This window comes from Mytilus californianus, unplaced genomic scaffold (assembly GCF_021869535.1).
Source record: "Mytilus californianus isolate M0D057914Y unplaced genomic scaffold, xbMytCali1.0.p SCAF_10, whole genome shotgun sequence".
NCBI lineage: Eukaryota > Metazoa > Mollusca > Bivalvia > Mytilida > Mytilidae > Mytilus > Mytilus californianus.
In genome coordinates this window covers 776,971-794,180 of record NW_026262582.1, presented here as the reverse complement: position 1 = coordinate 794,180, position 17,210 = coordinate 776,971, and the positions used below count along the sequence as shown (strand labels likewise).

The window sequence follows — 17,210 nt, the reverse complement described above, 5'->3', positions numbered from 1 at the left end:
GGTTTAACATGCCTCAGTGTACTGCCCACACAAGAAACGTTTTCTTTGCAAAGGTGTTATGCAGTATGCATTTAAAAAGATATATTAAATCTTATATAAGTATGGAACTCATATCATATATTTTTTGTTCAAAACGCTTCATAAACACTGGTTATTTTCAACAGTAGATTTATCTTTTGCTGTTATCTTCTTTTATGAATTTCCATGAGGAATTTGTGATATACCGGTAATGTTAATTTTTTTTTTCTTCAAAAAGTTGATGTATAATAATGTGAAATCGGTTAAGAAATGACTTGAGTTATAAAATATCAATTCAACCCTAAAAGTAAATAGTTTATATATGACTTGGTTACATAACATTTAAAAGATTTTTATAATGCATGTATTTATATAATGAAAGCATTTTACTGAAGGCATGACATGATTTATTCTCCATGCATTCACTGTGTGCATTCAGTAGGAGTTATTTAACTTTTATAAATTGAAAACTTGAATGAAATATTTAGTTGATGATTGACAGTTGAATGACAGGTTTATTGCAGTTTGTCCAAACACTATTTTGTAGAGTAAATAAAGAAAACCCATGATCAAGATTAGCTTACTGTACTTTATGGAGAACTGTTTTGAATGAAACAACCAAAGTTTCAATATGAATTTATATATCTTTTTCCTATCTTGTTTTTATGATCATTTCATAATATAAGGTTTTGGGAAATTTGATGTGAAAATGCAGGTATTGACTTTTACAGTTCAAAAAATTTGCATCATTGAACTGCAAACAGACAAATTTTTTTTGCTGTAAACCTTGCGAAAGAATTCTTTTAGTTTCAAAGCTCACAAAATGTTTTGCAATAGTTTATTTTCCTGGTTTTCTATTTTTTGTATGCATACATACAAGAGAAGATTCCAAGTCTTGATACAAGCTATATTCATATTTTTACTTCTCAGGACACATGACATAGAAAAAAAAATACTAGTTATTTTTTTAAGCCAAATGTGATGCTGTCCAAAATTTCTGGGGAGAACACTGTCAGTTGTGTCAATAAATTACTCCCAAAAGTTAGTTGATCTACAGAAATTCATGGTTGTCTCAAAAGGCTTAAAATATTTCATTCCAAACATTTGCAAACAAGATTTTTCAATGGACTTTATTTTTCAGGAAGAAGACGTTACATCAGTAGGTCAGGGTCTGATTCATTGAATTATGGGTATCCAGGAAGTTACAGTAACTACACATACACTCTCCCTAGCAACGGATATGGAGGTATGATATTAGGTCAAGGTCACATTTATGAATAACCTTCAGCTCCCTGGCAACAGATAGGTAAATGTGTCCATTCGTGACTGTAGTGGGATATGTAACTTACATATATCAGTATCATTGCCTCTATAGCCCAGTAGCCTTTAGGGAACAACCATTTCACTTTGAGGGGGTTATTATTTCATTCTGAAAATGTTTTCCCTACAAGGCAAGCATCAAATCATTTATTTATTTTTAGAACTTATATATTAAAAGCAAAACTCTCAATCAGATTTTGTTTTCCTTCTGCTTGATCAAAATATTTATTTCTTAAAAGTTGGGAATCTGAATATTTTTCTAAGAGAAAAACCACAACCCTCCCCTCAAGAGTTAGATTGTCATTCCCTAATGTCTACAAGATTTTGGAACTTAAAAACAAAAAAAAGGAAGGAATATACCAAGATGGCAAACATAAACTATAAAATAAACAGAACACCATAGTCAAACATAAACTATAAAATGAACAGAACACCATAGTCAAACATAAACTATAAAATGAACAGAACATCATAGTCAAACATAAACTATAAAATGAACAGAACATCATAGTCAAACATAAACAATAAAATAAACAGAACACCATAGTCAAACATAAACTATAAAATGAACAGAACACCATAGTCAAACATAAACTATAAAATGAACAGAACATCATAGTCAAACATAAACTATAAAATGAACAGAACATCATAGTCAAACATAAACTATAAAATGAACAGAACACCATAGTCAAACATAAACTATAAAATAAACAGAACACCATAGTCAAACATAAACTATAAAATGAACAGAACACCATTGTCAAACATAAACTATAAAAAAAAACAGAACATCATAGTCAAACATAAACTATAAAATGAACAGAACATCATAGTCAAACATAAACTATAAAATGAACAGAACATCATAGTCAAACATAAACTATAAAATGAACAGAACATCATAGTCAAACATAAACTATAAAATGAACAGAACATCATAGTCAAACATAAACTATAAAATGAACAGAACACCATAGTCAAACATAAACTATAAAATAAACAGAACACCATAGTCAAACATAAACTATAAAATGAACAGAACACCATTGTCAAACATAAACTATAAAAAAAAACAGAACATCATAGTCAAACATAAACTATAAAATGAACAGAACATCATAGTCAAACATAAACTATAAAATGAACAGAACATCATAGTCAAACATAAACTATAAAATGAACAGAACATCATAGTCAAACATAAACTATCAAATGAACAGAACACCATAGTCAAACATAAACTATAAAATGAACAGAACATCATAGTCAAACATAAACTATAAAATGAACAGAACATCATAGTCAAACATAAACTATAAAATGAACAGAACATCATTGTCAAACATAAAAATGCCAACAACAGTTTACAATTATAAACTCCTCAGAAAACTAAAGATTCAATCATACCAAAACCCAGTGATAATTATAAACTCCACAGAAAAAACTAAAGATTCAACCCTACCAAAACCCAGTGATAATTATAAACTCCACAGAAAACTAAAGATTCAACCCTACCAAAACCCAGTGATAATTATAAACTCCTCAGAAAACTAAAGATTCAACCCTACCAAAACCCAGTGATAATTATAAACTCCACAGAAAACTAAAGATTCAACCCTACCAAAACCCAGTGATTATTATAAACTCCTCAGAAAACTAAAGATTCAACCCTACCAAAACCCAATGATAATTATAAACTCCTCAGAAAACTAAAGATTCAACCCTACCAAAACGCAATGATAATTATAAACTCCTCAGAAAACTAAAGATTCAACCCTTACCAAAACCCAGTGATAATTATAAACTCCACAGAAAACTAAAGATTCAACCCTACCAAAACCCAATGATAATTATAAACTCCTCAGAAAACTAAAGATTCAACCCTACCAAAACCCAGTGATAATTAGAAACTCCTCAGAAAACTAAAGATTCAACCCTACCAAAACCCAGTGATAATTATAAACTCCTCAGAAAACTAAAGATTCAACCCTACCAAAACCCAGTGATAATTATAAACTCCACAGAAAACTAAAGATTCAACCCTACCAAAACCCAGTGATTATTATAAACTCCTCAGAAAACTAAAGATTCAACCCTACCAAAACCCAATGATAATTATAAACTCCTCAGAAAACTAAAGATTCAACCCTACCAAAACGCAATGATAATTATAAACTCCTCAGAAAACTAAAGATTCAACCCTTACCAAAACCCAGTGATAATTATAAACTCCACAGAAAACTAAAGATTCAACCCTACCAAAACCCAATGATAATTATAAACTCCTCAGAAAACTAAAGATTCAACCCTACCAAAACCCAGTGATAATTAGAAACTCCTCAGAAAACTAAAGATTCAACCCTACCAAAACCCAGTGATAATTATAAACTCCACAGAAAACTAAAGATTCAACCCTACCAAAACCCAGTGATAATTATAAACTCCACAGAAAACTAAAGATTCAACCCTACCAAAACCCAATGATAATTATAAACTCCTCAGAAAACTAAAGATTCAACCCTACCAAAACCCAGTGATAATCATAAACTCCACAGAAAACTAAAGATTCAACCCTACCAAAACCCAATGATAATTATAAACTCCTCAGAAAACTAAAGATTCAACCCTACCAAAACCCAATGATAATTATAAACTCCTCAGAAAACTAAAGATTCAACCCTACCAAAACCCAGTGATAATTATAAACTCCACAGAAAACTAAAGATTCAACCCTACCAAAACCCAATGATAATTATAAACTCCTCAGAAAACTAAAGATTCAACCCTACCAAAACCCAGTGATAATTATAAACTCCTCAGAAAACTAAAGATTCAACCCAACCAAAACCCAGTGATAATTATAAACTCCTCAGAAAACTAAAGATTCAACCCAACCAAAACCCAGTGATAATTATAAACTCCACAGAAAACTAAAGATTCAACCCTACCAAAACCCAGTGATGAGCTAAGGTGTTTTGGAATGGAAGCCAGTTCCTGATCTTCTGATGAACAGATCTGTTTTTGAAATATATATTTTAAATAATATAAACATATTTGACTATTTTCACTTTACACTTAAACACAAAAACAATTAATGAAGAACAAAATGTATAAAGCTTTATTTATTATTCATTAGAAAAGACTTAACTAAACAAACACAAAATGTATTAACCAGTTTATTTGTTTTCCATTAGAAAAGACTCTCATTTCATTCTGATATTTAGAAATATTTTGCTTAATTTCTTGTAGAATGAAATAAAAAAAATATATTGTTGAGAAGACTAGAACCTGTAGTATTTCATGTTTTTTCGCTCAAATATATGATTTGATAGATTTATACTGTAAAACTATTGATTGATTTGACAATTTTGACCCATAGCTGTACATAAATATTTGATCACATTTTCAGTAGGAACCATTAAATCTTCGGATTCCTATTCTAATTCAATAGTGTTGAAGGTATACTCAGTACATATACAAAGTGTGGGCAGTAAAGACAGGGTTAATCTGTACAGTACACAAGCAACCTTACAGACAAACAAAGAGATTAAATCTCAAGGTCAAAATGAAGACTATACGTACATTACCAACATTATCAACAATTTATTAAAAGTAAAAGGAAGAAATTAGGCCGTGATTTAGAATTTGATTGTTTCTTTTTTTGTGACTGTCTTATTTGTTAAGCGATAGAATTAAGATATAATTTGTTTTTTAGTCATCATAATGTAGTGATGAAAAGAAATTATTGTTTATACGTATCATTTCAGAATTCAAAATATCAAAAAGTCCAGAAAATAATGAGTAATGGTCAACAACTTTTGGTTAGAAGATATTAATCTGTTGGCAAAATCTGTGTATAGTACATGTATAAATCTGTGTATAGTACATGTATAAATCTGTGTATAGTACATGTATAAATCTGTGTATAGTACATGTATAAATCTGTGTATAGCACATGTATAAATCTGTGTATAGAACATGTATAAATCTGTGTATAGTACATGTATAAATCTGTGTATAGTACATGCATGATGTATGAATTATTACATTATCAGCTATCACAAATATTTCTACCATGATTCTCAGATAATTAGGATTTTATTATTTTGTCAGAAAATTCCTCTAGAGTGCTTCATTATCTATACTTCATCTAATATATATTTTGTACTCATATAAATTTACTGTCATAACTGGGCCTTCGTGGCTTAGTGGTTTTAGTAGTTCATTTACAGTAACCACTAGCCTGTCAATTCTAAGGCTGTGAGTTCTGAGTTCAAACTCTGCTTGTTGAAAGGTGTGTTTGACTGATCTTAATTGACAAGGGTTACCAGTTTTCCTGCTGAAGGTTGGTTGTTATCTCTAGGTAGCCTGGTTAATGTAAGGTGTGTTTGACTGATCTTAATTGACAAGGGTTACCAGTTTTCCTGCTGAAGGTCGGCTGTTCTCTCCTGGTACCCTGCTTAATGCAAGGTGTGTTTGACTGATCTTAATTGACAAGGGTTACCAGTTTTCCTGCTGAAGGTTGGTTGTTATCTCTAGGTACCCTGGTTAATGCAAGGTGTGTTTGACTGATCTTAATTGACAAGGATTACCAGTTTTCCTGCTGAAGGTCGACTGTTCTCTCCTGGTACCCTGCTTAATGCAAGGTGTGTTTGACTGATCTTAATTGACAAGGATTACCAGTGTTCCTGCTGAAGGTCGTCTGTTCTCTCCTGGTACCCTGCTTGTTGCAAGGTGTGTTTAACTGATCTTAATTGACAAGGGTTACCAGTTTTCCCTGCTGAAGGTTGATTGTTCTCTCCAGGTACCCTGCTTGTTGCAAGGTGTGTTTGACTGATCTTAATTAACAAGGATAACTGGTCAGTTTACCTGCTGAAGGTCGGCTGTTCTCTCCTGGTACCCTGCTTGTTGCAAGGTGTGTTTGACTGATCTTAATTAACAAGGATTACCAGTTTACCTGCTGAAGGTAGGTTGTTCTCTCTAGGTACCCTGCTTATTAAAAGGTGTGTTTGAATGATCTTAGTTGACAAGGATTACCAGTTTTCCTGCTGAAGGTCCGTTGTTCTCTCCAGGTACACCACGGCTTCCTCCACCAATAAAAACAGGCTGCCATTTTATAGCCAGGGTTGCTGAAAGTTGTGTTAAACAAAAGAAAAAAAGAAAATTTCAAAACTGACTCTTCTTGTTATATAACAGCTATAACTGTAAATATCATTGATCAGACCATAACTATTTAAAAGCAAGGCTATACTCTGGTCTCGATGTATTGTTTCTATTTAAATTTGGCAACCAAGTTTTTGCAGCTACAGTAAATCAAATGTGTTTTCCTGAAACTATGTTACTGAGAATTTTGATATGACCATGTGCAGTTTTTTTATTTGAAGTTTTGGTCTATCAGAGAATTGTTCAGCTTTTGTTTATAAAAAGTAGATGGTGAGGCAAGGCCAAATGAAACTATTAAAAAAAAGTTCTCCTTTATGAATCTGTATCTTACATAACTTTTTCTTGAGTAGAACAGTTTAATATATTACACAGTATTAATGATAGCAGCAGATAATGGAGACTGGGTAGTAACTGTCAAAATAATTTCTTTCTTCAAGGACATGATGGTATATTATTACTACTGTCAAGCTTGCTTCAACAATGATTAAGTACAAAAGTATATAGATGTTGATAAGGTACCAAAGTATATAGATTTATTAGAGAAATATTAATCAGAGGTGACTCATACTGCAGCTTAGGTGGTTTTGTCTTTTTCCCACCAAATTCATTACTGATTGTTTTATTCAGGAGACTAAGAATCCTCAGGTGGGTCTGCTATATACAGTATGCCAACTCAATTTTTTTGCTATGCTGGGAACAAGATATTTTTGTGTTAAACCAATGATAAAATGGTGTAAAGAGACTTAATAACTGTAAAATCAACAAATTCTTACATTTGTTAAAATTTATATTGTAACTCATTACAGCACTGTATAAATTTACCTTTTCTTTTTCAGTTCCTGGTCTTAAGTGTTTATGGCGCTGTATAAATTTACCTTTTCTTTTTCAGTTCCTGGTCTAAGTGTTTATGGCGCTGTGTAAATTTACCTTCTCTTTTCAGTTCCACGTCTGGGTGTTTATGGCGCTGAATAGATTTACCTTTTCTTTTTCAGTTCCTGGTCTTAGTGTTTATGGCGCTGTACAAATTTACCTTCTCTTTTCAGTTCCTAGTCTGGGTGTAAATGGCCCTGTATAATTTACCTTTTCTTTTTCAGTTCCTAGTCTGAGTGTTTATGGCGCTGTATAAATTTACCTTTTTTTTTAAGTTCTTGGTCTAACTGTTTATGGTGCTGTATAAATTTACCTTCTCTTTTTCAGTTCCTAGGCTAATTGTTTATGGCACTGTATAAATTTACCTTCTCTTTTTCAGTTCCTGGTCTAAGTGTTTATGGCGCTGTATAAATTTACCTTCTCTTTTTCAGTTCCTAGTCTAAGTGTTTATGGAAGCGGGCTTCCCTCATACGACGTTATGTCAAAATATACCAGCAAAAGTTATGATACACAGAAAAATTACGATACGCCAAAAAGTTATGATTCTTCCATTGGTTCTTATGGTTATGTTTCAAGATCACATGGTTTAGGGGATAGTTCTCGATATGGAGGAGCTACAGGGAGCAGTTATTTAGGTACCAGTTATGATAAGCCGTCTGGTACCCATACTGGTTCAACATATGATGGAAGAAGTTTTGGTACAGATGAAAATATAAAGATTCCACATAGAAACACAGGTTATGACAGGTAATATTTTAGTTGATTTTTTCTAGAAATGCTGTCAGTTTAAATAATAGCTATCCCGTCTTCAGATTAAAAAAAAGCAACAGATAAAAATTGGAGCAACTTTTGTTAAATTTTAGATTAAAAACATTTACGTATACAAAGATATTTCAGTAAAAAAAATATATGACACTTAATTTTTCAAGTATGGCATTTAAGGCAATATTTAAAACTCAAAAACAGGTCTGTATATATGGGAAGAAAAATAATACACAAGTGTTTAAGACTTGCAATAAATATTGAAGAGGTCTAGAGGAGATATGAAAATAAGATCTGAGTTACTTATTTTATATGTTCAGTCCAAACCTTTATTTCTAAACTAAGGTTCTAAGTTGATCTTAGATCTTATTGGACATCATGCACCGAAGAAAAAGGAAAGCTGTATTTAACAGATTGAAATAACTTGATGTTTTTGAACTTTAAATGAATTGATGATACAAAAAATAATAATGACTGTCGAATCCAGAGTTTGTATGATCAAGGTCCATGGAAAAATTGTGGGTTAAACAAACTAAACCTTTTATATTTTTCTATTGGTGAAAACTATATGTTTACAACTAAATGTCTTTTGGTTACTGGGGATTTATTTATTTTTGTTGATACCAATGTTTCATTGATTGAGGAAATATTGGAATTTTGGGTATGTTTAATCTCTTGGTTTTGACAAATTCTGCATGTACCAATGACATTTATGAAAGTCAGATCATGTACTGCATGAATAAAAATGAGTCTATTGTATATATGTGTGGTTGGCTTGCTGTTTTATTGAAGTATACCCCAGAATGCCACATGTCCTTTTATTCATGACTGTGTCATATGTCTTACAATTTCATTACATTATATCTATATATAACCTCCTCTGTTACATAATATCTATATGTAACCTCCTCTGAGGTCTGATGATGTTGAGAAGAAGGATCTGGTATTGTTATGTTTTGTGATGGAGAAATCCTGCCAATGATGTAATAGTTTGATGTGTAGAACACTCGTCATGTCAGACATTTTATCCGCTGTCATATCTCTTCTTTATAATAGAAAAACAAAGGATATGTTTGGTTGTAGGTGTCATCTGACAGGTTATTTATCACTTTCACTTGTTACTGGGGTAACATCTTGGGTTCATTTTCATACACCTTACAGTTTACACCCTGGTTCTATCGTTGTGGTAGCTTCAGAAATTTGACAGAATAAATGGGATAATTATATCCCTGCTCCAAAGGAAGGTTTACCTCAGTCCATCCAAGTGTCCTTCACTTAATTCTGTCACATTTTACAAGATATATAGCTTCTTTATATGTATGGCACCAAGCTTCATCTGGTTATGCCATACATTGTGACACATTGTCAGTTCCTAAGATGTTCTACTTCCTGTTTGATAATAACTTTTACTTATAAGTAAGCAATAGATCACAACAGAGCTTGATATAAGTGAGAATATTTGTTTGTTACTCCTTTGTTGTTTCTTTATATTTCAGGTGCTAAAAATACATATACATTCTGTCATGCAGATAAACTAACACAACATATTTTCCCTCGTTTCTTACTTGAGTTTTATGTTTCTGTAAGAGGATATAAGTCTTATTCGCAAAAAGGGTAAAAATACCACATAAATTCTCTACCCCTATCAGTACACCCTCTTTTTTGTCTCAATATCTTGTCCTTCAACCTCTGCAACCCTTTTGGTAATTTGTAATTTATTGTTAATTTGAATGAAATATTTGCTCCTGTATAGCAAATAACAGCCAATTTATCTAGAGGAAGTAGGTCAGTTATGGTCATTCTTTACAAGTCAAAACACCAATTATCAGGTCAGTTTGGACACAGTGCTTATGTCATCACAATATTAAAGCATAATATGTTTACATGTGATATTAAAAATAGCAGATTACTTCTAAGAGGAAACAGTTGAGCTATTATTATTTCTTGTTATGATGGTAGTTAATTGAATGACAAAGAGATTAAGTGTTAGATCTTTTCTGCTATCTATATTGGTTTTGTATGATTAACTTTGATATTTGATGGGTTCACTTTCTCTCCTTAACACAAAGGTTTTACACAATCTTCCTAACATTAACCCAGATTCTACCAAAAAAAATATCATAATTTCTCTCTAATTATTTCTCTCGTCAAACTTTCACTCTAATCATTGCTCTTGTCAAACTTTTTTTCTTTAACCTGCTTTCTTACAAATGTACTTCTGCCATTAACTTGGAACAGTGAGAAATAATAGAGGGATGGACTTGGGGGTTGGATGGGGGATGTTGTAAGACATATTTTTCGCACCTGGCTATTCACTTTCAGTGCAAAACATTGACTTTGACATATCTATGAAATGGGTTGACATTTAGTATCTGCAATGCCTCTTCAAGCCGAGACTGGATTTCAGTGAAACATTCACATAATCTTTACTATCTCATGTCTACCTTCTTTAGATTTTTTTGAATAAAATGAAATTTTGGTTGTCCCCTATTAAAACATGGACTTTGCCATATAGAGGGCTTTGGAACGAAATTTAAACCTCTGCTCAATTTTTTAGTTTTCTTTTCATTTAAAAAATTCTACTTATTCAAAGAAACGTTTATCCATGTACATGTGGCCTAAATAAAATAACATCAATAAATTTACTTCTGTTGTGTGTGTCATTTTTTTTTGTATCAATTGAAAAACAACAATAATTAGGCAGAGGAACATCCTCATACATGTAGAATCCCTCAAAACATTCGTGGAAATGAACAGGTTCAAAATTGATGAATTTCTTTATGTGCATTTATTTATGATAATGAACTTGCATATTCTCTTAAAACACTGACTGTTCTGTTTACCAAGTTTATCTCTCATCTAAATTTCTCTCAAAAACATTGATTTTCTTTGATGTAAATAACTTTCGATTTTACCGAAAATCCTCCCAAAATATTGATTTTCTTAATGGGATGACGCCTATCTTAATAGGCAACCTTCAGAATCAGTTAGTTTTGATGCTGAACTTAACAATTTCTAAGGTGGAAACCTCTGCAAAAAATTATTTTTGTAATGGTTGACTTTCTCTTTAACAAAATCCATTAAGAATTTGCATCAATAGATTCTTAAAATAATATAAACCTGGATGCTTCCAAGAAATGTTTTTTTTTAGTAACTTTCTCTTGAATGGAATCTATTAAGATTTTACATCAAAAGATATTGAACTGCATCCCAAAATAATTTCTATCTAAACAGTCAATTAAGAATTATTTCATGTTGGGAGTTCTTCAAATTTATCCCCATAAAAAGTACCTATATGTATCAGAAACATTTTATCTAAAATGGTTTTGTTCTTTTTGTGAAAATGAATTACTGTTAATTCAGAAATTATTGTGAAGTTATTATCAATGTGAATAATGCTTTTGTAAGTAACGCAATAATAACTCAAATATCTGGTACATATACTTTTAACTAACTGTACAGTATATGTATCTTAACTAACTGTACAGTATATGTATCTTAACTAACTGTACAGTATATGTATCTTAACTAACTGTACAGTATATGTATCTTAACTGACTGTACAGTATATGTATCTTAACTAACTGTACAGTATATGTATCTTAACTAACTGTACAGTATATGTTAACTGACTGTACAGTATATGTATCTTAACTAACTGTACAGTATATGTATCTTAACTAACTGTACAGTTGTATCTTAACTAACTGTACAGTATATGTATCTTAACTAACTATACAGTTGTATCTTAACTAACTGTACAGTATATGTATCTTAACTGACTATACAGTATATGTATCTTAACTAACTGTACAGTATATGTATCTTAACTAACTGTACAGTATACATGTATGTATCTTAACTAACTGTACAGTATATGTATCAGATATTCCCTATACTTCAATCTTTTCTTAATTAACAACATCACGTAAACTTGTAAATTGCTAATTTAAAGACTGTGAATTGGGCTAGAAAAGTCTAGTAACGTGAAATAAAGTATCCATGAAATAAAGTTGGGTTACAGTATTTTCAATGTATATGCAGCTTTTTCTAAAATTGCAATAATTTTTGTCCATTCTTCAAAAATTCCAATAATAAATGTAAGCAGTAATTTCTGAATTACAAAAGCCTTTTTTTAATATGTTGACATTTCAGAGTATTTTTAATTGTGGTAAAAACGTGTAATCCCCTTTGGACATTTACTTTCTATAAATGCCTACTTATGAAGAGCATAGTTCTAATATAACCTGGCTATCTGGCTATCTTCCCAACATTATTTTTTATGGGGTAACTTTCTCTTTTAACATGATTAATTAAGATGTTACATCAATATATTCTGAACAGTATCTTGAAAAAATCTCTTTCTATACAGATATATATATTTCTCTAATTCTTACCCGATTTATACTTTTCCTGACCTGTTGATTATTTTTATTTAATCAATGTGTGGTTCGTTTGTTCTCAGTTCTTCAGTGGTCAAAATTCGATTAAGACGTCAAATTTTCGTGCTTTCCATTGAATTTCTTATGGTGACGTCATGAAAAAAGTCGACCATGCCTGATGACATCACATAGAAAGAACACATTTTTTGCAGATCATTCGAAAAAGAAGAATTAAAAACTGTCTGTATTGTTGCCTATAAATCATTAAATAGATTTCACCACAAAATCTTGTGCAATAAGATATTTATCCACTCTCGACAGTTCAATTTTAAATAGTTCAAACGCTCTGTGAGCCTATGGTTTTAAATTTGAAAATTTAACTGTCTTGAGTGGATAAATATCACACTTGATGCAGTGGTAGAATCTATATATATCTTAAGATTCACTCCATTAAGCATGGTAGTGGCTGAATGAATAAATATCGTATCACACTTGATACAGTGGTAGAATCTATATAAGATAAGATAAGAATTTTAATAAGATAAGAATTTTATTAATCTAATCAAGAACCCATAAAGGGCATCATTTACAACAATATTAAGCACAATATGATTGGAAAAAAGAAAAACTATATCCTAATATAATACTATCATATATTGGACAGGATCAGAGCCTAACACATCATGTGTCTTACATAACATTAACAATAATTGCATAATAATTTTATATATTTTGTATCCACCTGGATCTTATTTCTAAACACTTAATTATATAATTGCCTAGGCACATAAGAGTTGGTAAATGCTCATTTGTGAACAGCCAGAAATATTTTTTATCCTTGGGTAATTCTTTAAAATTATTACAAAAACTGTTTACTTTATCCCATAATAATTTTCTCTGTTCGTTATATAAAGGACAACTTACTGTGAAATGGGTCTCATCTTCAATAGAATTTGATCCATGTGATAGGCAGTGATGACATAGACGCTGACTTCTCTCTATGTATTTTTTACTATACCTATCTTTCTCAATTTTAAGATCATGTGCACTTATTCTCAATTTACATATAGCTCTTCTTATATTAAAATCTTTAATTGATAAATAAGCCTCCTTTACGAAGTCAGTCTTGAGGTTGAAATAATTTTCTAATTTACTATTACCTTGTGATAAGGTATCAGATCTTTTGACCCCCCAAAATGTTTTAAAACTGTTACAAAGTTTACATTTTACAAATTTAATTAATCTATTGAGCTTTGTATTCAAATTTTGTATATCAAGTGATTGAAGGACATATCTCATAGATGAATACCAACAATTAATGTTTCCTGCATCTAAAATTTTATTACAAACATAAGCATCATAAAGTAACCCATCGTCCAATTTGTTAAGCCTGTGTACATATTTTACCATAGATATAATGACAGAAAAATAAAGAGGAAATCTTGCAACCTCTGATAACACTGCCAAATTTGAGGCTTTTTTATTTACACCAAGAATATATTTTAGATACCTGAAATGTGATTTTTCCAAATAATCATTTATGTAAATTAATTCAAATAGATAATCACTTTTTTTCTTGCAAGCAGCAGAGTTAATCTTAAAGGTACCCCAGATTTCACTACAATATAATAAAATTGGTTTTATTGTGTGATCATATAAATGGATTGCAGTATCAATACTTGGATTACAAGCTGACATGGATTTTTGTAGTTTAAATTTTGCCTTTAAGGACTTTTTGAATAGCTCTTCTTTCCCCTGCTGAAAAAGACCACTGGAAGTAAAGACTATCCCTAAATATTTATATCTGTTAACACATTCTATAGCCTCATTATCTAAACAAAGTGATTCCTTCAAAAATTTTCCAGGCTTGTTAAAAATTAAAACTTTTGTTTTGGACAAGTTAACATCTAGACACCAATCAATACAATAAGTTTGCAGGTTATCAAGTCGGGTTTGCAGACCCTGTTTAGTGTTTGATAATATAATAATGTCATCGGCGTACATAAGACAATCAATTCTACGCCCATTGATATAAACAGCATCTGGACTCGACTCAAATCTTGGAGGCAGATCGTTAATGAAAAGCTTAAATAAATTTGGGCTTAGAACATCCCCTTGCCTAACCCCAACTAGCGAGCTGAAAGATGGCGTTAGTACATTACCCACTTTCACCGACATTTCATTTTTTCTGTACATGTCTTTTAAAATAGTATAAAATTTTCCAGATATGTTATTTTCCAATAATTTGTATCTAATACCACAGTGTATGACCCTATCAAAAGCCTTTTTAAAGTCCACAAAGCAAGCATAAATTTTCCCCCCTTTTCTGTTAGTATATTTATCTAATATGGTTTTTAAAACAAACATATGGTCAGATGTTCTGCTCTTTTTTGAGAAACCAACCTGACATGGATGAATTATATTATTTTTATCAAGATGAATGTCAAGTCTTTTATTAAGAATACTGTTAAATAATTTTCCAATGCATGAATTAATTGCTATGCCTCTGTAATTTTCAGGTTTACTAGGACTCCCTGCTTTAAAAATTGGACATATATAAGACAATGACCATTTGCGAGGGTATGTTCCAGAGCAGAATATCAAGTTAAAAAGTTTCTGCAAAACAGGTGCAAATATACTACCCCCTGATTTTAATATCTCGTTTGGGATACCATCTAGTCCTGCAGCTTTATTATTCTTTAGTTTATTTATAGCATCCAAAATTTCTTTTAGGGTTATTTTGTAATCCAGTTCACAAAAAGTTGGATTATTTTCTAAATTTTTTACTTTCTTGTTAATTTCCTCTAATCTGTCTTTAAATTTGTCAGAGTTGAGATTTAAAGATTGAAAATATGAAAACCAGACGTTTAAGTTTGAATAGAATGTTCTGGACCATCCAAATTGTCTTCTTTTAATTCTTTGATGAGATTCCAATAACTCTTTGGATTATTATCCCTTAGATTATCCAGACTGTCAAGAATGTTTTGTTTAAATTTCCTTTGTTTATATTTACGTAGCTTATTATATATATCTAAGATTCACTCCATTAAGCATGGTAGTGGCTGAATGAATAAATATCGTATCACACTTGATACAGTGGTAGAATCTATATATATCTAAGATTCACTCCATTAAGCATGGTAGTGGCTGAATGAATAAATATCGTATCACACTTGATACAGTGGTAGAATCTATATATATCTTAAGATTCACTCCATTAAGCATGGTAGTGGCTGAATGAATAAATATTGTATCACACTTGATACTATATTAATTTAGTGGTAGAATCTATATATATCTTAAGATTCACTCCATTAAGCATGGTAGTGGCTGAATGAATAAATATCGTATCACACTTGATACTATATTAATTTAGTGGTAGAATCTATATATATCTTAAGATTCACTCCATTAAGCATGGTAGTGGCTGAATGAATAAATATCGTATCACACTTGATACAGTGGTAGAATCTATATATATCTTAAGATTCACTCCATTAAGCATGGTAGTGGCTGAATGAATAAATATCGTATCACACTTGATACTATATTAATTTAGTGGTAGAATCTATATATATCTTAAGATTCACTCCATTAAGCATGGTAGTGGCTGAATGAATAAATATCGTATCACACTTGATACAGTGGTAGAATCTATATATATCTTAAGATTCACTCCATTAAGCATGGTAGTGGCTGAATGAATAAATATCGTATCACACTTGATACTATATTAATTTAGTGGTAGAATCTATATATATCTTAAGATTCACTCCATTAAGCATGGTAGTGGCTGAATGAATAAATATCGTATCACACTTGATACAGTGGTAGAATCTATATATATCTTAAGATTCACTCCATTAAGCATGGTAGTGGCTGAATGAATAAATATCGTATCACACTTGATGCAGTGGTAGAATCTATATATATCTTAAGATTCACTCCATTAAGCATGGTAGTGGCTGAATGAATAAGAACACTTTCATGTTAAAGTAATTAGAATTTATTTCTGAAATCTTCATACTTGTTACTTTCAGGTTTAATTGATTATTACTAATTGACAGTCAAACATATTATTACTATTACCGTACACTCCAGGTTTAATTTTCACTGAATTCTGTTGATAGTGGTTCATAAATCAGTTTCTTCAATCATCAGCAATCTGTAAGATTTTTCGAAATGCTGTGAATGAATGAAGACACCAAAAATTTTATCAACGTTTACCATCAGTAAAAATCATTTCCTTAATCAACACTTTAACACAAGTAAACATTATTACTTAATCAACACTTTACTATCTAAAACCCTTGTCTGCTTCTTGTTTACACAATTATCTAATTTTGACTTGCATGTTAATTGTTTGTAAACAAACGTGTTTGATTTCATCTTAACTTTTGAACAATTTTTAAACTTATTGGCAATTCAGAATTCTTTTAATTGGCTTCTAATGACGTACTTTAGCCTGTACAGACAGATAGAAGGAACTCAGTTTTTTTTTATTGTCTGGTTGATTTCCAACAAGGTCTTGAAACTTAGATTTCCTAGGTGCAAACTTTATTTCCTTTCTGTATGATTCAATACAGTGATTATACATGTTACATAATGTTTGTTATCAGTCTATTAAATCATAAACAATTTGTAAGATATGATCTATTCTGAAACCACTGACTCAGTTATGAAAAAAAATGG

At 31.0% G+C, this 17,210-nt stretch overlaps 1 protein-coding gene across 1 annotated transcript in view; it reads left to right on the top strand.

Annotated features, from left to right (window-relative positions):
* LOC127718635 (uncharacterized) overlaps window positions 1-17,210 on the top strand; it is a 147,539-nt gene that overhangs the window by 24,210 nt on the left and 106,119 nt on the right. The window contains exons 2-3 of the mRNA XM_052224686.1: window positions 1,160-1,264; window positions 7,806-8,121. Of these exons, the coding sequence (XP_052080646.1) occupies window positions 1,160-1,264; window positions 7,806-8,121 (421 nt within the window). The remainder of the gene's footprint in view (window positions 1-1,159; window positions 1,265-7,805; window positions 8,122-17,210) is intronic.